The following is a 21,599-nucleotide window of genomic DNA, read 5'->3' as shown; positions in this document are numbered from 1 at the left end:
AGCTGTGCCCACTCCTCCCAGGTGATTTGTGGTGTGGGTGGTAACACTGGGTTCAATGTTGGATTTACTGCCTACTGATTGCGCAACTTCGGGTAAGTTGCATAAACTCCTTGGGCCTCAGTTTTCTCGTTTTTTAATTGAATGTATTTGACGGATAATATTGTCAAATGTCAAAGATAAAGTTAAGATGTACAGCATGTTATTTTGATAGATGTGTATATTGTAATATGATTGCCATTGTAGCTATATTTAGTGCCTCTATTACATTACATAGTTATCTTTTGTTTTTTGTCATTGAGACAATGAAAATTTTAGTCTCTTACCAAGTTTGGTGATTTATAGTACCAAATTGCCATCTACATTCCTAATACTGCACATTAGCTCCCTATCGCTAAGTTACTACTTGTGCAAGTTTGTACCCTTAAAAAATATCAGTCTAATCCTCCCACCTATCCTGGGCTAACCACCATTTTACTGCTTTTTATGAGTCTGACCTTTTTAGATTCCACCTACAAGTAATAACATACAACATTTGTCTTTCTCTTTCTGAGTTATCTCACTTAGCATAAGGAGCTCAAGGTCCATTCATGTTGTCATAATTGGGAAGGTGTTCTTCTTTCTCATGGCTGAATAATATCCTATTGTGTATATATATCACACCCTTTTTAATCCATTTATTTATTTATGGGCATTTAGAATGCTAGGAGGGATTGGGGTCAGGAGGAGAAGGGGACGACAGAGAATGAGATGGCTGGATGGCATCACCGACTCAATGGACATGAGTTGGAGGGAACTCCGGGAGTTGTTGATGGACAGGGAGGCCTGGCGTGCTGTGATTCATGGGGTCGCGGAGAGTCGGACACGACTGAGCGACTGAACTGAACTGAACTGAACTGAGGATGTTTCCACATCTTGGCTATAGTGAACAGAGCTGCAATGAACACGGGAGTGCAGATATCTCTTCGAAGTATTGTTTCTGGCTTCCTCAAAAAATTAAAAATAGATCCAGCAATTCCACCTCCTGGTATACACCCAAAGGAAGCTTTCTGTTTTAAAGTGAGATCCACACTTCACTGTGATCCTTTGCAGGATAAGTAAATAATGAATGTGAAGAACACTGCACAAATGCACAGAGCAGATGCTAAGTAAATGGTGGTGGTAGCTCCATCAAAGAGGCCAAAAACACACCTCAGTGTCAACTCTGGATTCTAATATCTTACTAATCCTTATACTTACTAATCATGTGACTTTGGGTAATTTACTTAACCTTTCTATGACTCAGTCCTCTTATCTCTAAGTGAGAACTAATAGCATCAACCTTACAAGATTGTTTTGAAGGTTAAATGAAATGATGTTGTGGTGGTCAATAAATTATATATATAATGAAAATAAAGATATATGTAAAACAGAAAACAAGCTTATGGTTACCAAAGAGGAGAAGGAGAAAGGGAGGAACAAATTAGGAATGTGGCATTAACAGATAAATATGACTACACATAAAATAGATGCACAACAGAGATTTACTGTATGGCACAGGGAGTTGTATTCAATATCCTGTTATAACCTATAATGGAATATAATCTGAGAAAATAACTGAATAACTTCGCTGTATTCCTGAAACTAACAGAAGATTGTAAAGCAACTATAATTCAATAAAAATGGGTATGTAAACAAATACATAAACAAACAGTTATATGTATATCACAGATATACATACGAATACACTTGCTAGATGTTTCATTGTACAGGAGTTACAGAAATGTAACAAGACATACTTTTCTTCTCGGAGATCTTGCAGACTGAAGGAGGGAGGCCCACATGAACCGCCGACAACAGCCACATCAAGTGTGAATGCAGTAAGTGAGGGGGTGCTCCCAAGGAGGGGCTGCAGTGCCCTTTGGGGAAGCAAGAGGGTGGGCAGGGACACTGCACAGAGGGTCTTGCTTGAACTGGCACGCTCCCTGCTCACTGTTCTTCAGAACTCCTCTTTTGCAACCGTCCTTCAGAAACTCTTAGAAATCACCTGGATAGATGGCCAGGCAACCTCTGTGAATCCAAAGACCAACGTGAAATTTCAAAATGGTCACAGTGAATGGAGAACCATACAAAAAGTAAAGTCTGACTATAAAGTAGGAAGGTTTTAAATTTCTCATTCTGTAGGCTAACGCTTGCTCTGGAAGGAGAGCCAGCAGAGAAGCTGCCATCCTCTTTGGGTTGTTGGTTTTTAAAATTTACTCTATTTTTGGTTGTGCTGCGTGAGTGCTGCGCTGGGCTGAGTCGCTCAGGTGTGCCCCACTCTTTGCGACCCCATTATTGCAGCCCGGCAGGCTCCTCTGTCCATGGGGATTCTCCAGGCAAGGATACTGGAGTGGGTTGCCAGGCCCTCCTCCAGGGGATCTTCCCAACCCGGGGATCGACCCGGGGTCTCCTGCATTGCAGCACTGCAGGCAGATTCTTTACAGTCTGAGCCACTAGGGAAGCTGGTGCTGTGTGAGGGCTTTCTCCAGTTGCAGCAAGCGGGGGCTACTCTCTAGTTGAGGGACACGGGCTTCTCATTGTGGTGGCTCCTCTTGTCACAGAGCACAGGCCCTGAAGTACGCGAGCTTCTGCAGTTGCTGCATGTGGGCTCAGTAGTTGCAGCTCGAGGGTTCCAGAGCATGGGCTCATTAATTGTGGCACATGAGCTCAGCTGCCCCACGGCATGTGGGATCTTCCCAACCAGGGATGGAACCAATGTCTCTTGCATTGCAAGGTGGATTCTTTTTTTTTTCTTTATTTTTTAAACAGCATATTTTCTCAGAGTAAAGAAAAATGGGTAATAAAGTACAATGCTGAGTGGAAATGGATATGCACATGCGGGAACTCTTAGTTTCTCCATGTATTCTGAGGGTAGCCATCCCCTGGGAGTGAATGCATTGGGGTTTTATGCTTTGGGTATCTCCCAGTAAGGGTTCTTTTTAGTGAAGGACTCTTTGGTCAGCATCTTTCTATTACAGCATCTCTTTTGCTTCCTCCTAGTTCATTCCATTATGCCAAGATGATGTGCACTAAATCTTTATTTCAATCCAATAATAAATAATAAATAACGATGCACTCCTCAATAAATATTCATGGAATGCTGACTATATGCCTGGCACCATGCCTAAGTACTGCTGGGGACAGAAGGGTAGAAAGTCTGGTGTGGGGGTGTCATTTTGAGAATTCTTATTTACTGTTTTGGTTAACTATTGGGTATGTAAAATACTATAAGAATATTAGTTTTTCCTTATAGTACACCACACTGCCATGCCTATTGCCATCCTAGTATCAGTCTTGTAGGTAGTAAAGATTCCTTATCATTCTGCACATCCTGTCTAAGTTTTAGCCAATGGCATGTTAGCAGAGGAAATGTGTATCATTTCCAGGTTAAAGCTTTTAAAAACTGGGGACTCCCCTCTATATTCTCTCTCCTCATGCTGATGGGATGAAGAAGACAATAAGTTCCTAGACAAGAATGAACTCCAACACATTAAACTTGGACATAGGGGAAGCCACAAAGGCAAAAGGATGTGCCTGCCCAGAGCCCGCACTCTCTCAACTAGATCACTCTCCAGGTGACTGCAGGTTTCCTTCTGAAGTCTGTATGGACCTCTTCCCTAGGCTGTGCTCCCTATGGGGGGACCATCTACCAGGCGCTGTACCCCTAAGCCCAAGGAATGGACGAAGGTGGCTGTTTGCAGGGGTTGTGTATGATGCTTGAACTGGGGCATCCTCACACATGCCCATGAGGTTCCCTGAGGTGACAGACAGCTCAGGGACAGTGGAGACAAAAGGAAGAGAGCAGATGGGAGGGTGATGTGGAAACTTGAGGAGTCTAAAGATTCTAAATGGGACCCTGGTGTTCTGGGCCATTATGAAAGTACATTTGTCAAAGAAGGATGACAATTTCTTTTTTTTTTTTCTGGCCATGCCATGTGGCACATGGGATCTTAGTTCCCCAATCAGAGATTGAACCATGCCTCCTGTAGTGGAAGCATGGAGTCTTGACTACTGAATCCCCAGGGAAGTCCCAGAAAATATTTTCTTTAACAGTTGGTTTCCAAAAGTTCTTTAACTTTTAAATATGTGGTATGTGTTGAGTTACCTGATGGAGTGTAAGATGTCTAATTGAATTCCAGATAAACAATGAATGTTGTCTTGGTATGAGTGTCTATCTTAAATATTACACAGGACATGTTTGTACTAAAAAAGTATTCACTGTTTATCTAAAGTTAAAATTTAATTAGTCATCTTGTATTTTTATTTGCTAAATCTGACAACCCCAGGAGGTCTCCATTTGTATTCTTGCCAGAAGTCTGCGAACATTAGGATGAAACTGGTGGAGCCAGAAGATGGACAGAGCCTGGCTTCGGGATCCTTAAATGCCGGAAAGCTGCCTGCTGACCAGACACTCATACCTTGGAGAAACCCTATAGCTTTTAAAAAATTTTTTAATTGGAGGATAATTGCTTTGCAATATAGGTTCAAGAGGGTGGGGATCTCTATAGTTTTTGACCCATATGTTTTAGAATGATTAATTATAACATCCAGTAAGTACTGTTATGGGCTTCTCTGGTGGCTCAGCCATAAAGAATCCACCTGCAATGGAGGAGATTCAGGTTCGATCCCTGGGTCAGGAAGAGCCCCTGGAGAAGGAAATGGCAACCCACTCCTGTATTCTTGCCTGGGAAATCCCATGGACAGAGGAGCCTGGTGGGCAAGACTTAGCAACTAAACGACAATAACAACAACAGGTATTATTACTAAGCCAAGAAAAGCTCTGCATTTCTCACAATGAAAAACTATGAAAATATCCAGGCTGGGGAAAGAGAGATAAGTATGTGGGAGCAGTCTGCAAACGGAGGGCAGTGCCCTCCTCCAGGGACTAAACCTCCTTCCTGGCAACATTGGTCCTTTGGGGCTGTTTGGACCCCACGGCTCTTTTATAGCCTGACCTACAGTGGGAGCAGCTTATGTCTTTCTCCTACCATGAGAGCTTTGAGGGGATGTGCTTCCCTGTAATGTTTTCAATAATAATAACAAACATATATGTAAGAATGGATAAAAAATAAAATATCATCAACATTATACATGCATATACATACATATGCATAAAATGGCAGCTAGCATTCATTGACTGCTTATTATGCACTAGGCAAGTTGCAGCGAGCTTCACATGGATTATCTCATTTAATTTTTTAATACTTTTATGAAGTAGATTATTATCATTCCCATTTCATAGATAAGGAGATTGAGGTAACACAGGTCCAAAATCATACTCCAGCTACTAAGTGGCATTTGATCACATAATGTCTGACCCCAAACCCTGCTTTTGTAGGGAAAAGTTGGGTGTTTCAGTAGAAAATGGCATTTTCTAGATCAGTTTACCAGATTATCAGATTCTGATTCCATGGGAGCAGTTTTGTAACTCTGTAAATTGTAGATACCAGATAGCAGTGCAAAATAATTTGTCTATAGACATGTGTATAGACCAACCTAGATAGCATATTAAAAAGCAGAGACATTACTTTGCCAACAAAGGTCCGTCTAGTCAAGGCTATGGTTTTTCCAGTGGTCATGTATGGATGTGATGAGAGTTGGACTGTGAAGAAAGCTGATCGCCGAAGAATTGATGCTTTTGAACTGTGGTGCTGGAGAAGACTCTTGAGAGTCCCTTGGACTGCAAGGAGATCCAACCAGTCCATTCTAAAGGAGATCAGTCCTGGGTGTTCATTGGAAGGACTGATGCTAAAGCTGAAACTGCAAAACTTTGGCCACCTCATGCAACGAGTTGACTCACAGGAAAAGACTCTGATGCTGGGAAGGATTGGGGGCGGGAGGAGACAGGGACAACAGAGAATGAGATGGCTGGATGGCATCACCAACTCTGTGGACATGAGTTTGAGTGAACTCCGGGAGTTGGTGATGGACAGGGAGGCCTGGCGTGCTGTGATTCATGGGGTCGCAAAGAGTCGGACACCACTGAGCGACTGAACTGAACTGATAGACATGTAAATAAATTTTTTCCAGTGGAGGGACAAACTCCCCTCCTACAGAAAACCGGATTTGTGTCCATTTGCATATTCATCTCAAAATTGCTTTGTTTTATATGAATTTGTACTTATTTGGCTTTTCCTTTGAACCAGTTATAACATGTGACTGGTTCTTTCATTTAATTAATGAGTTAAATAAGTTCTTTAATTTGTGTTCATTTGGTAGATATCTTCATGAGTCATGATTTTGCTTTAAAAAAAATTATCCGTTAACAGTTTAACCATAAGACTGTCAGTGATGGCTGATGGATAACTAAAAAGGAAATAAACACATAGTAACTTATAACTTTATAATCTTGGGTGTGTATGGAGGGTGGGGTGTTGTCCATCCTGTTTGGTTCTTGGTTGCCTGTTATATGGCAGAGGTCATCTTTCCCTGATAAGGTGAGTTTCATGAACGTCTTAATCCCCCAAATTCCACATGTAAGAAGACGAGGCCTAGAGAGAGTCAAATATCACTTTTTCCTTCTTCCTTTCCTTGGAAGGAACTTGAACTTCCTTCCAAGTTCAGTTTCCTGTCTGAGGCCCTGCCTCTCCCCAGGGAATGTTACTGGGCTTCTCACAGGAGGTCCAGAGGATACTGCCCTGTGGCCTCCACTGGAAAAACACCCCAGAGCACAGTCCAGCGGAGGTGCACACGAAAGAATAGTACACACAATTAAATGAGTCAATAGTTTTGAAATCCTTAGATTAGTCATCATATAAATGCCATGTAGGTATTAAGTAAAAACACATTTGGACGTGGACACGCATACCACATAAATCCTTTTTTAAAAATAAAAAAGAAATCACAAGCTCTGCTGACTTCCACTCTTCATGTTTTGTTTCTCTGGGATCACAGTGCAAGGATGTGAGCATGCAGGGCTGTGAGGTAATTTCCCAGAGTTCTGTTCAGGAGCATCCCTAAACAGAGCTTTAATGCCCTGTAAGACAGTCCTGCCCTTCATGGCCCAGGCATTCTAACAAATGAGTGAATAAATAACCATATCACCCGTGAAACTAAGTGTATTAAACCCTGCAGTCTGGTAGAAGCATCAGCTGCTTTGTTTCCACTGGGTAGAAATGAGGACACAGCCAGTACCTCTGATCTGGGTACCACGTCACCAAAGAGAGGCACGGGCCAGGGGCCGACAGTCAGGTTTTTGAACAGTCTTTTGTGCAGAGAGGTGGGGGTAGTGATGATTTGTATCATGATGGCCCCCTTGGAATTGGTGCCAGGGAACAGCTTGGCAAGGAACAGAGAGGAAATAATACGGAGCCTGAGCAGCTCATTGGGCCATAAGTGACTGTGACCTCAGCACAGAAACGAGGCTTGAAAAATGAGGTATTTTAATAACAGATTTTCTTTCACGTTTAAGAAAACACATTCATGAACATGCTACTTCCAACGACAGGACAGACATACCTTGCTTTCGCTTTCATTGGACAGAATTTCCAGGGCTTCCAGGTGTGACAAACCTTGATACTCATCGAACAGCATCCCATAGTGTGCGGTCCTCTCGGCTGTGAGCTGCTGTGCCAGCCTCTGCTTCTCCTTCTCTTTGGCCTCCCGCAACATCTGCACAAACACACATTTGTACACTAGATGTATGCTTAAAAGTCCCATTTACTGAAAGATGTAGGGGGAGATGAACACTGACTTGGTACTAGTGAAGAATAGGTTTTAGTCACTTTGGAATTTCTGCAAAAATGACTTTTTTTTAAAAAAGGTAGGGGAGTTTTTATTTATTTCGTTATTTTTTGACCACATCACACAGCTTGCAGAATCTTAGTTCCCTGACCAGGGACCGAACTCATGCTCCCTGCAATGGAAGCATGGAGCCCTAACCACTGTATTGTCACATTCCCCCAAGATGACTTTTTGGATTAATTTTACCCAGTTTTTCACATAAGATTCCATTTTGGATTCTTCATGTTCATATGTACACAACAAAACAAAGCAAAAACTCTACTCCCAGGAACAGGATTGAAAAAAAGGAAAGCAAAAACTAAACAGTGGTTTTCACTGAAGTGCTTCTGTGTGTGTGATTAATCTTATTTTTTTTAATGTCCAGATTTTCTATATGAGCAAATTTAATGTCCACTGGGAAAGCTGAATCTATTGTGACAGGATTAATTGCAACTTGTACAGCTAGGCAGACTTCAAAGAAAAAATAAGTTGATCTGATTTTATTTGAATTATTTAAAAATTTTGTGTGCGTGGTTATTAAACATCGTCAATTAAAAAAATAATAAAATATAAGCTCATGTATATTCCTCATCCGATACCGAATATAAGTGTAAATATTAATATAAATAAATGTTCGCTTATCAATTTTTGAGAAAAATGACTGTGAACCGACTTCCTCTTCAGGTTGATCATTTTTCTCCAGTTATGTTTCTATTGATTAAATAATAAGACAGTAAACACAAGTTGACCAGTTACTCATAATTTCCTGCACTTTCTTTCTTTGATTCTAAGCACCTTTTATTTGATTCCTCGTCAAGGTTACTGTGACATTGTTTATAGGGTTCTTTAATATCTGTGAAGAGCACCATAAATGCACTGGCCACTACAAGGTCACAAGGGGAAGATCATAAAAGAATAGATTTTGGTTTTTATTAGGTGTCAATAAAACAATCAGTCTCGTTCTCCTTTTCCGTTCCTGAGGTGGTTAATCCAAAATCCAATAGGCTACAGAAAGAATTCACCCTCCTGTCTGTTTTCAAGACTGAATAAATACAAGGTTTGAATTTAAAAACTTTAAAAACCACCCTGGGAATTTTTAACACTTACACAATAAAAGCCAACTACCCTCACTGATCTCACTGGCTTGGTTGTGGTAAAATAAAGTAACAAAGTGACACTGAAATTGCTTCCTGATTGCCCACTTTCTGGGCTTCCCAGGTGGTGCTAGTGGCAAAAAATCCACCTGCTAGTGCAGGAGATGCAAGAGACCTGGGTTCAATCCCTGGGTCAGGAAGATCCCCCTGGAGGAGAAAATGGCAACCCACTCCAGTATTCTTGCCTGGGAAATCCCATGGACAGAGAGAGGAATCTGGTGGGCTACAGTCCATGGGGTTACAAAGAGGCAGACATGACTAAGCTGGTATTATTTTTTACCTTCTTTTTGGTCTATTTTTTCTTTTCTTTTTTTTCAACAGCACTCATCATCTTCTAAAATATGAGATAATGTGTATTGTTTGTTTGTCCCTCCTCACGAGAACAAAATCTCCAATTTGAACCAGTGATGGTCTCAAATGCTTAGAAGAGTGTACAGCACATGGTGGACATTCAAAATGCATTTGTGGAATGCGCTGTGGAATGATTGAATGAATGAATAATTACTGTTTGGAAGGAGGCTGAAGAGGGTAATGCTGTGGCCATCCAGTGTAAACTGGCCATGTGAGTCATAGGTGCAATGCTGAGCTGTATCCCAGAGTGTTCCCTGGTGGCGCAGCTGGTAAAGAGTCTGCCTGCAATGTGGGAGACCTGGGTTTGATCCTTGGGCTGGGAAGATCCCCTAGAGAAGAGAATGGCTACCTACTGCAGTATTCTGGCCTGGAGAATTCCATGGATTGTATAGTCCATGGGTCGTAAAGGGTTGGACACGATTTTTTTTTTTTTTAAACTCAAGAAAGTCCACATTATTCCTACAACATGTTGAAAGTGCTTCAGAATTCACACAATACTAATTTTCTTATGGTTCTGGTTAAATTATATATACCAGTTTATAACAAATGGTAAAATCTGTTGGACACGATTGAGTGACTTTCCCTTTCACCTTTAGATGTGTAATTACAAACAAATGCAGATGGCAAGTGTGTATTCTTGGGTGACACATTTCTGTGAGCATTGCTACTTACTTTCTTAGCAGTACACTGAATGCAGAGGTGACAAAAAATTGTGATGGTGGCACAAAAACTATGGTAATTTGGGAACTTGACCAGGTCCAGTTCTTCACTTTGCAGGAGTGTTAACTTAGGCCAGAGATTCACAGACTTAGTTTCTGAACTTGGTCACATTTCCCTCCCACACTGTCTCCTTCCTGACTATAATCAAATTTATATATATGTATAAATTTATGTATACATATATATCATGTTTATATATAAGTACAAGTGTGTATATATAATATACTTTATATATATTAATATATAGATACATTTTATTTCTATATATATATTGAATATATAAGGGTATCAATTTATACACATAGGGAAAGTGAAAGTCACTCAGTCATGTCTGACTCTTTGTAACCCCATGGATTGTAGTCTACTAGGCTCCTCTGTTCATGGAATTTTCCAGGCAAGAATACTGGAGTGGGTAGCCATTTCCTTCTCCAGGGGATCTTCTTGACCCTGGGCTGCCCAGGAATGCTCACACTGTAGGAATGAAAGATAAACCCTTTTCATTCTAAGTCACATTGATACTTGGGTTATCATTACTATTATTGGTTTTGTTTTATTTTGCATTTTTACAGCATTTAATGTTAATGGCCTGATTAATACAAAATCTATTTTCTTCTTTCAGGATCAAGAGATTAATGGTCTAGCTGACTCTGCCAAGTCTCTGCCAGGACTACAATATCAGAGTGGCTACATGTGGGTTACTATGGAAGTGTGTGTTAGTTGCTCAGTCATGTCTGACTCTCTGTGACCCCATGGTCTGTAGCCCACCAGGCTCCTCTGTCCATGGGATTCTCTAGGCAAGAAAACTGGAGTGGGTAGCCATTCCTTTCTCCAGAAGATCGTCCCAATCCAGGGATTGAACCTGGGTCTCCTGAACTGCAGGCAGATTTCTTATCACCTGAGCCACCAGGGAAGCCCCGACAATGGAAGAGCCAAGAAGAAATCACCTAGAAATCAAATTTTTTAGGAGCTGCAACAGATGATATCACCTGTTTTCAGTGATATCTCCTTTGTGGCTTTCTCGCACTGAGTCATGGGAAGATGTGTCTGTCCTGCCTGTGAAATTTATAAAATCCTGCATCTGCAGCTCCTGATTTTGGTAAGACATAGAGAGACCTGGTATGTCAGACTCTTAAGGGGGAAAAGGTATAGGTTCATGACTGACACTATGGGGTCGGAGCTGGGCACGTGCTGTATGAAGGAGCAAGTTCAATATTAGAGTTTTGTATTTGGAAAATAAGATAAATATTACTTTTAATGTAATTGACTACTGTAAGTAAAGCAAAATAGAAATTAAATTCTTCATATCATACTTCTCAAGGAGGAAAACTTTATAGCTGCAAGTGTGACAGGAGAAGTCCAACCTTGCATATAGTAAGAGAAATATAAACTAAGATTCCATTGAGATAGCATTTTTACCTATCATCTTGACACTTAAAAATGACAATGATAAAAACTAACATTCTTGGGTGCAAACTATCAGTCAGGTTCTCTTCTAACTCATGTAATCCTCACAACAAAGCTATTAGTAGCTATTGATGGTCCCAGTGTACAGAAGAGTAATCTGAAGCACAGAAGGGTTAGGTCATCTGCTTGAGGTCATGGAGATAGAACCTGGTAGAGCTAGAATATGATGGTACTGCAGACTGAATGTTTGTGTTTTCCCAAAATTCTTTTGTTGAAACATAATCCCTGGTGTGATGGTATTAGGAGGTGAGGCCCTCAGGAGGTGATTAGATCACAAGGGTGGACCCCTCCCGAACAGGATTCAGGTCCTTATAAAAGAAACCCAGAGAGCTTCCACCTTCTTCTATCACGTGAAGAAGTTGGGAGAACATCAGCCTCTGAAACATAAAGCAGGCCCTTAACCACACACTGAATCTGCTGTTGCTCTGACCTTCAACTTGCTAGACTCCAGAATTTTGAGAAATAAATGTTCGTTGTTTATAAGCCCCACAGCCTATGGTATTCTCCTATAGTAGCTGAATGGACTAAGACAAATGGTATCAGTGGAATTATCTTTAAGAAATTATTAACTATGTATAATTTATATTTAATAAAGCAAGATACAAAAGACTTGGATAGTATGCTAGCATTTGGTTGAAAAAGTTTGTTATGTATACATGAGCATATACATATATATATATTTAGCTATATGTACCTATACAGCCATATCTATATCTAAACCTGTCTATATAATGTCTCTGACAGAATCTGTAAGAAGCTGTTAACAATGGTTAACAATGATCGTATCCCATGAAGAGTGGCTGGGGAAAGTGGCATATTAAAATTTCAATTTTCACTGCCTGCTATTTCATGTCTTTGAATTTGACATGTGCTTTAAAATATCTATTAAAGAAGATAAATAAAATTTTATTTACTTTATGGACTGAAAGAACAAATCACAAAAGTACATAATCCCACCTGAGATAAAGAAACAGTTCTCTCCATGAGTGTCTTGGTCCGCTTAAAACCTGGGTCGCTTTCTGCAAGGACATTCATGGTTTTCTTGCCGATGAATTCCAAAGCATCAAGACCACCAGTTAAGACGCTTTTACCCTGCCAGTGAGGTAATTGCATGAGATTAGGTTTTTACGTTTTGCTGTTTTGAGGCACTAGGAAGTTTCAGCACTTCCTAGAATGCACTATCTTCAAATATTAAAAGCAATATGAAGTGACAGGTTTTTCTCATCAGGAGATTTATCATCGATTTAATCCTATTTTCTTTTCCTTGAAAGAGCATATATCATATAATTTGTAGGACATACAATGTTATTTTAAGAAGGTGCTTAAGAAAACCAAAACATTTTAAGGATTAATTTTATTGGTGTGCATGAATAGGTATGCTTCTAAGACAAAAAATTAATAGATGACCCAGTTCCTGATTTTGTGTGAAACAATTTTAACCCAAGTAACAGAATTATTTGGAGCAGTCTATAAAAATGTCAAATAGTCTTGCCAATTTAGCGAATTCTTTAATCTAGGGTCCTAGAGTGTAGGACCCTCAGGCTGCTTCGATGGCTCTTGCATACTTTCAGAAACTAGCAATAACTGCCTATAATTAGTATATTCATGGAATAAGACAGGTTGATTTCTACATGCTTCTGGCTCTAGAAATTATTCTATTATGTAGTTATTCTCTGCAAATTGCTTTGCCATCCACTGTTTCCCTTTTTAAAAAAGAGTAAAACAACCAAGATTAACTTAGATAAACTGTGCATAACAAATAGAATTGCGTACATTTCCTTGCAACACCTTGTCTATACCCCAACTCAGATCAGATCAGATCAGATCAGTCGCTCAGTCGTGTCCGACTCTCCACGACCCCATGAATCACAGCACGCCAGGCCTCCCTGTCCATCACCAACTCCCGGAGTACACTCAAACTCATGTCCACAGAGTCGGTGATGCCATCCAGCCATCTCATTCTCCGTCGTCCCCTTCTCCTCCCGCCCCCAACCTTTCCCAGCATCAGAGTCTTTTCCAGTGAGTCAACTTGTCACATGAGGTGGCCAAAGTATTGCAGTTTCAGCTTTAGCATCAGTCCCTCCAATGAACATCCAGGACTGATCTCCTTTAGAATGGACTGGTTGGATCTCCTTGCAGTATAAGGGACTCTTGAGAGTCTTCTCCAACACCACAGTTCAAAAGCATCGATTCTTCGGCGATCAGCCTTCTTCACAGTCCAACTCTCACATCCATACATGACCACGGGAAAAACCATTGCCTTGACTAGATGGACCTTGGTTGGCAAAGTAATGTCTCTGCTTTTTAATATATTATCAAGGTTGGTCATAACTTTCCTTCCAAGGAGCAAGCGTCTTTTAATTTCATGGCTGCAATCAGCATCTGCAGTGATTTTGGAGCCCCAAAAAATAAAGTCTGACACTGTTTCCACTGTTTCTCCATCTGTTTCCCATGAAGTGACAGGAGCAGATGCCATGATCTTTGTTTTGTGAATGTTGAGCTTCAAGCCAACGTTTTCACTCTCCTCTTTCACTTTCATCAAGAGGCTTTTGAGTTCCTCTTCACTTTCTGCCATAAGGGTAGTGTCATCTGCATATCTGAGGTTATTGATATTTCTCCCAGCAATCTTGATTCCAGCTTGTGCTTCTTCCAGCCCAGCGTTCCTCATGATGTACTCTGCATAGAAGTTAAATAAACAAGGTGACAATATACAACCTTGACGTACACCTTTTCCTATTTGGAACCAGTCTGTTGTTCCATGTCCAGTTCTAACTGTTGCTTCCTGACCTGCATACAGGTTTCTCAAGAGGCAGGTCAGGTGGTCTGGGATTCCCATCTCTTTCAGAATGTTCCACAGTTTATTGTGATCCACACAGTCAAAGGCTTTGGCATAGTCAATGAAGCAGAAATAGATGTTTTTCTGAAACTCTCTTGCTTTCTCCATGATCCAGCGGATGTTGGCAATTTGATCTCTGGTGCCTCTGCCTTTTCTAAAACCTGCTTGAACATCTGGGAGTTCATGGTTTACATACTGCTGAAGCCTGGCTTGGAGAATTTTGAGCATGACTTTACTAGCGTGTGAGATGAGTGCAATTGTGCGGTAGTTTGAGCATTCTTTGGCATTGCCTTTCTTTGGAATTGGAATGAAGACTGACCTCTTCCAGTCCTGTGGCCACTGTTGAGTTTTCCAAATCTGCTGGCATATTGAGTGCAGCACTTTCACAGCATCATCTTTCAAGATTTGCAATAGCTCAACTGGAATTCCATCACCTCCACTAGCTTTGTTCGTAGTGATGCTTTCTAAGGCCCACTTGACTTCACATTCCAAGATGTCTGGCTCTAGGTCAGTGATCACGTTATCGTGACTATCTTGGTAGTGAAGATCTTTTTTGTACAGTTCTTCTGTGTATTCTTGCCACCTCTTCTTAATATCTTCTGCTTCTGTTAGGTCCATACCATTTCTGTCCTTTATCGAGCCCATCTTTGCATGAAATGTTCCCTTGGAATCTCTAATTTTCTTGAAGAGGTCTCTTGTTTTTCCTATTCTGTTGTTTTTCTCTATTTCTTTGCACTGATCACTGAGGAAGTCTTTCTTATCTCTCCTTGCTATTCTTTGGAACTCTGCATTCAGATGCTTATATCTTTCCTTTTCTCCTTTGCTTTTCGCCTCTCTTCTTTTCACAGCTATTTGTAAGGCCTCCTCAGACAGCCATTTCGCTCTTTTGCATTTCTTTTCCATGGGGATGGTCTTGGTCCCTGTCTCCTGTACAATGTCACGAACCTCCATCCAGAGTTCATCAGGCACTCTATCAATCAGATCTAGTCCCTTAAATCTATTTCTCACTTCCACTGTGTAATCATAAGGGATTTGATTGAGGTCATATCTGAATGGTCTAGTGGTTTTCCCTACTTTCTTCAATTTAAGTCTGAATTTCGCAATAAGGAGTTCATGATCTGAGCCACAGTCAGCTCCTGGTCTTGTTTTCGCTAACTGTATACAGCTTCTCCATCTTTGGTTGCAAAGAATATAATCAATCTGATTTCGGTGTTGACCATCTGGTGAAGTCCATGTGTAGAGTCTTCTCTTGTGTTGTTGGAAGAGGGTGTTTGCTATGACCAGTGCATTCTCTTGACAAAACTCTATTAGCCTTTGCCCTGCTTCATTCCATGCTCCAAGGCCAAATTTGCCTGTTACTCCAGGTGTTTCTTGACTTCCTACTTTTGCATTCCAATCCCCTATAATGAAAAGGACATTTTTTTGGGGTGTTAGTTCTAAAAGGTCTTGTAGGTCTTCATAGAACCGATTAACTTCGGCTTCTTCAGCATTTACTGGTTGGGGCATAGGCCTGGATTACTGTAATATTGAATGGTTTGCCTTGGAAACGAACAGAAATCATTCTGTCATTTTTAAGATTGCATCCAAGTACTGCATTTTGGACTCTTTTGTTGACCATGATGGCTACTCCATTTCTTCTAAGGGATTCCTGCCCACAGTAGTAGCGACGTGAGAGACGCCGCCGCGGCGCAACGAACCACGCAAAGAGGTGCGGCCGTGAGGAGCTACCCCACGCCGGAGGCCAGGGCCGGCGGCCGACAGGAGCTACCCCACGTCCAACAGGCGGTGGCTGCACGGGCGCAGGAGGGCCGACAGGAGCTACTCCGCGTTCAAGGTCAGGAGGGGCGGCCTTGAGGAGATACCCCTCGTCCAAGGTAAGGTACAGCGGCTGCGCTTTGCTGGAGCGGCTGTGAAGAGATTTTCCACGACCAAGGTAATAAGAGAAACCCAAATAAGACGGTAGGTATTGCTAGGGGGCATCAGAGGGCAGACACACTGAAATCATAATCACAGGAAACTAGCCGATCTGATCACATGGACCACAGCCGAATGTGGTCCACTGGAGAAGGGAATGGCAAACCACTTCAGTATACTTGCCTTGAGAACCCCGTGAACAGTAACAAAGGGCAAAATGATAGGATACTGAATGAGGAATTCCCCAGGTCGGTAGGTGCCCAGTATGCTACTGGAGATCAGTGGAGAAATAACTCTAGAAGGAATGAAGGGATGGAGCCAAAGCAAAACCAATACCCAGTTGTGGATGTGACCAGTGATAGAAGCAAGGTCCGGTGCTGTAAAGAGCAATATTGCATAGGAACCTGGAATGTTAGGTCCATGAATCAAGGCAAATTGGAAGTGGTCAAACAGGAGATGGCAGGAGTGAACATCGACATTCTAGGAATCAGTGAATTAAAATGGACTGGAATGGGTGAATTTAACTCGGATGACCATTATACCCCAACTACACAACTACAATTACAATCTGCATATATCTGTGTTTGCTCACCTTACATGAGTTTGCATAAGTTATATTTTAATATTACTATAATATTTTATTATTTATATGCATTATCCATTTTTCAAAATTATAGCAATATTCTATTTCACTGATTAATATACTTTGTTAGTCATCTCTGTTTTGGACACTTAGACTTTGTTTTTAGATTTGGGCCCAATCAATAATCACACTAGAAAACAGTTTTTTAAATGCACATATTTTGGGAAGACTAGGAGATAACAGCAATTACACTTTGGCATAATTTAAAATTTATTTTCTCCTGACATCCTGAGGCTTACTTCGGTGGAGAATAAAACTGGAGGATGGAGGGACTTTGGCAGATTTGGTGGTGGGGTGGGGTGCTGGAGCGTGGGGAAAGGGAGAACTGGAAGTTTGGAGAGCACACGGAAAGGAATGTGAGGAAGCTGAGGACGGACTCAGAGGGCCCTGGATCGTAGCTCAGGGAGACCATGAATTCAGTCCTTGTACCAGAGATAATGAAAGCATTCCATTCAATTCCCAGCTCTACAACCCTCTCTGCATGTCTGCCCTGGACATACCGAACTTGTACTCCCAAAATATATTAGCTGACTCCTAAAATATATTAGCTACTTGCTTCTCCCTGCTTAGTCTAGAGTACTTCAAGTAGCAAGGAGAGGAACAGCCATTTCCTATTTCCGGCAAGCCCTGACATGAAGTCTGAGTAAGACGCCTCCATATGTGTCCACAGCCCCCTCATCTCATATGTCTTTGCATCTGATAACTGTTGAGTTGCCTTCGTCTTCCAGGATGTTATTATGCCCTCTTGTCTGTCAGCTTATGTCCAGCATCTCGCACAGCTCTTGGTATATAATGAGAGTTAACTACCTTTTTAATAAAAGTGAATGAATGAATAAATTGGAAATGAGCCATAGTTTATGAAAAATTAGCTGTTTGATTTTTACAAAGCAGAAAGTAAACCTTTTCTTCTGATCCTGAAGACCAGTTAGCTGCTTCATCTCAGCTGGGGTGTGTCCTTCTTTTTTTCATTATTCATCAGTGTCTTGTCAGTAACAAGTTTTTTAAGCTTCTAAAGAGGAAGGGGCCAGGGAAGGAGCCTGCTATTCAAGGAAAGAGAGGAGTGGGAACTGGGAGGTAGGGATGGAGGAAGAATGTTGGTCTTATTATCTGGAAATACTTTAGAAACATCTTGGGGATGCTCCTGATTCTTTACTGGTATGTGTATATACATACTTAGAATCACTTTATAATTTTTCAGATTGAAGAGACACAGAACATTTCAGAAAAATAACTGTCCCAGCTCTAAGAAAGAGCCCTCCTTCCTTGGTAAACAGAGACTGTCCTTGCAGCTGTTGGAAAGGACACTGTTACATCCGACTGAAAAATATTCTTTCTAAGCAGCTCCTTTTTTTTAAACATAAAGTATATTTCATTTTGTTCTTATCATCTTGGTTCCAAGGTTATGCCTACTCTGTCGGAGAAAGCATAACAAAACCGTAATCAAAAGTTTTGAGCAAGGCCATCTTCTCTCTGATGTATCTAGGTCACTGGTAAATAGAAATATCAAAAGAAGGCACAGGCAGACCTCAGGGAAAACAGAGGAAGCAGCTAATGACTCACTGTGTTCTGAACCGCATTGGTAATGGCTGACAGCATGCCCCGAGACCCCGAGGAAGGAGAAGTGGGTGAGCTTTCTGCGGGGCTCTGATCTGCGGCTGCATCGTCTACTAAAGAGAAGAACACCCTTTTAGAGTTTGTTTTGCTGATCTGAACTTGGAAATCTATATTTGCGCACATGGTGTAATATAGCTCAAGTCCAAGAAACACCCAAATAAATGCACCACTCACTTTGAGAGTCTTCATTTTCATCACGAGGTTGGGCTCCTTCGGAAGAGCCAGAGTTCACACTATGAATCCGGAGAGTGGCCCCTGCCTTTTCCTTCACTGCTGTCAATCCATGACCTGTCAGGAAAGAAAATACGACTCATAGCTACAATAGAAGCCCACAGTCTGCAGGTTCCATAACTCATGTCCCAGAGCTCCTGTAAGCTGGAGGTGACTATCCCAGTTGAGGGAGACTGTGGTGGTTAACAGCATAGACTTTGGGAGCTCTGGGGCGTGGGCTCCAGTCCGAGCTCAGCTTCAGGTCTGCCTAGCTGGGTGACTTTTGAGAAGTTCTCAACCCCTCTGTGACTCAGTTTCTCCACTGTGCTGTTGTGAGGAGCAAATAAGATAAACACATGTAAAGGGTTTATTCTTCCCTCTTATTTCTCACACTATCCAATGAGCAACTTGGGGTTCCCAGCCCAAGATATTATCTGTGAACGGTATTCCTGTCCTACCCTCTTTCTTGTTTTCTAAGTCTCTCAGGGTGGGTATGCATCATTTATGTTTTGATTTTTTGAATGCCTATCCCATTGCAGGTGCTCAATTACTGTTTGTTGAACTGAAATCACTTGCGCCTTAACAAGCTCTTTCAAAGTGCTAGTCATCTGCTTAGCACAGTCTCTGTGTGTGACAGCCCAGTCTGGAGATGGGTCAAGATCCAAAGGCAAGCCAGTGGGAAAACCAGGAAGGGCACACAACAATTGCCCTGACATTTGTCTTTAGCAGTAACAGTCCAAACACAAGAATGGTCAGGATGAGGGGCACTGATCTTACTCCATCTTTGTGGGGACAACGCCTGTATTTCCTGGAGCTCAGCACAGTGGGTAATCAATAACTAGTGAATACAGAGCTGACCTTCCCATCTACCCTCCCACTAACACACACACACACACTGCTTGGCTTGATAGAAAAATAGTTTTATCTACATTTTATTTTGGCACAATATTTTTTTCTCTTTAGAGGATCCCATGATTCTCAGACCAAACAAACAAAAAAAAATCCTGATAGTCTAGTGATGTTTTAAGTGGATATTTGAGTTCTTGAGGACAAGCAGTCTGGGCTGACATCATCACAGCACTCACCTCCCGCCAGAGCCTGAGGAGAAAATGGAAAATGTTGCTCGGGACATGGGCAACCTCAGGCTGTTGAAACCCAAGGCAGCAGCAATAATAATACATGGGGGGGAAAAATCCCAAGTCACAACATGATTTGAGAGCCAAAGAGAACTGTCTAGTCATAGAGGGTGCCGTTAAAACGACCGACTGTCATCTCCTGAGTGAGAGAAAGAGATGGATGAACCTCAGACCCAAAGATTCATATTTTATCAATTTTAACCTTATTTATTAGAGGAATCTTAATCGCAGCACTGAAATTTACCAAACTGATATAGGATTAATTATATCCGGTGGGAATCACCGGTTATTATACACTATCTGGAAACCACTGAAACTTAGGAAACACTGTTTACAATGTTTACAACATTAATTGCACACAGAAATATGTAACTATATTCATGTGTAGATCATTAGTTAGAATTCATTATTGTTACTTTTTAAAAAGACGCACTATAGCTGCCAAAACTAAGACTTGAATTGATTTCAATTAGTTTAAAGCATTTCAATGTAAACTTATTGGGAGTTTCAGTAACGCATTTAACTTATGGGATATAATTTTGTTGTTGTTGTTTAGTCATTAAGTTGTGTCTGACTCTTTGCAACCCTACGGAGTGTAGCCTGCTAGGTTCCTCTGTCCATGGGATTCTCCAGGCAACAATTCTGGAGTGATCTGCCATGCCCTCCTCCAGGAGATCTTCCCGACCCAGGGATCAAACCCACATCTCCTGCATTGGCGGGTGGGTTTTTTACCACTGAGTCACTTGGGAAGCCCATGGGATATAATTATCTAACATTTATATACTGAGACCATATTCCTTGACATCCTTTAAAAACATATATATGTATGTATATAACACATATATATTCCAAAAGAAATAACATACATTCAAATCTCAATCCATGATTCTCATTTAGATTTCTGGGAGCTAAAATCAAGGAATAAATAAATTTCAGAAGGCTAGGAGGCAATTCCTACATCTTTGTGGAAATCATTCAAGAGAGATGACTTCACATCCTTCCCTGAGATCATTCACAGTTTACAAACCTCACTGTGATTACCTCCTCGTTCACCTTCTCCACCTCTTGCAGGTTAGGACCATGTCTGAATCTTTTCCTGGGGAAGAATTGCTTCTCACCATCTCAGAACACAAACAATCATGGATATATATACACCTGCCTCTTTGTTTCAGAAAGGAAATACCATTTTAAGTGCATAATAAGTAGAATGTGTTTATTGAACGGACATGACAATAGGCTGCTACTTCAACCATGCACACACACACACGCGCGTGCACACACACACACACACAGCTCTATTTAGGTATAATCGATATATAGATTTGCACATACTTAAAAATTCCTCCAATTATATTTTCTAACTAACAATTCTTTTTTTCTGAATTCTTTTGCTAGTGAAAGTATGTCTTTACAACATTCTACTAGAAATATAAATCTATGGTTTTTTATAGCTAAGGTTTAGGCTCTATGCCACACCCTACTTCGAAGAATAACTTCTAAAACTTTACTTAGTGTGACATCTAGTGCTCAGAACAAGGAATAAGACGGAGTCACTGTTGCCTTTTAACAGAATAATTCATTCTCAAAGATACTGATTTGGGTCTATCAACCAGCATGAGTAACAGTCTAGGGTATAGTTCATGAATTCTTCACATGACATCATGAACCCTAAGTATCCCCTGAAGAAGTGAACCCGTCCAAATTCCATGATTCGAAAAATGAATATCCTCTACCCTTTGACTTACTGCAGTAAAAAGAAGGTGCATAAAGCAAAGATGGCAAGATATTAAGGCTGTGATACTGCATCATTAGAAACA

At 41.1% G+C, this 21,599-nt stretch overlaps 1 protein-coding gene across 4 annotated transcripts in view; it reads right to left on the bottom strand.

Annotated features, from left to right (window-relative positions):
• FAM114A1 (family with sequence similarity 114 member A1) overlaps positions 1-21,599 on the bottom strand; it is a 79,939-nt gene that overhangs the window by 26,168 nt on the left and 32,172 nt on the right. For 3 of the 4 annotated variants that reach the window (XM_055433990.2, XM_055433993.2, XM_088836276.1), the window contains exons 4-7: positions 18,611-18,724; positions 18,383-18,489; positions 12,387-12,521; positions 7,477-7,629 (exon numbers count right to left, since the gene is read on the bottom strand). In XM_055433990.2, coding sequence (XP_055289965.2) covers positions 7,477-7,629; positions 12,387-12,521; positions 18,383-18,489; positions 18,611-18,724 — 509 coding nt within the window. The remainder of the gene's footprint in view (positions 1-7,476; positions 7,630-12,386; positions 12,522-18,382; positions 18,490-18,610; positions 18,725-21,599) is intronic. The other variant, XM_055433991.2, reaches the window with a different exon arrangement.

The sequence above is a fragment of the Moschus berezovskii genome, chromosome 5 (genome assembly GCF_049115385.1).
Source record: "Moschus berezovskii isolate FMDL1 chromosome 5, NW_MosBer_1.0, whole genome shotgun sequence".
Lineage (NCBI taxonomy): Eukaryota > Metazoa > Chordata > Mammalia > Artiodactyla > Moschidae > Moschus > Moschus berezovskii.
The sequence above is the reverse complement of the archived record's forward strand: the minus strand, read 5'-3'. Positions and strand labels throughout refer to the sequence as shown.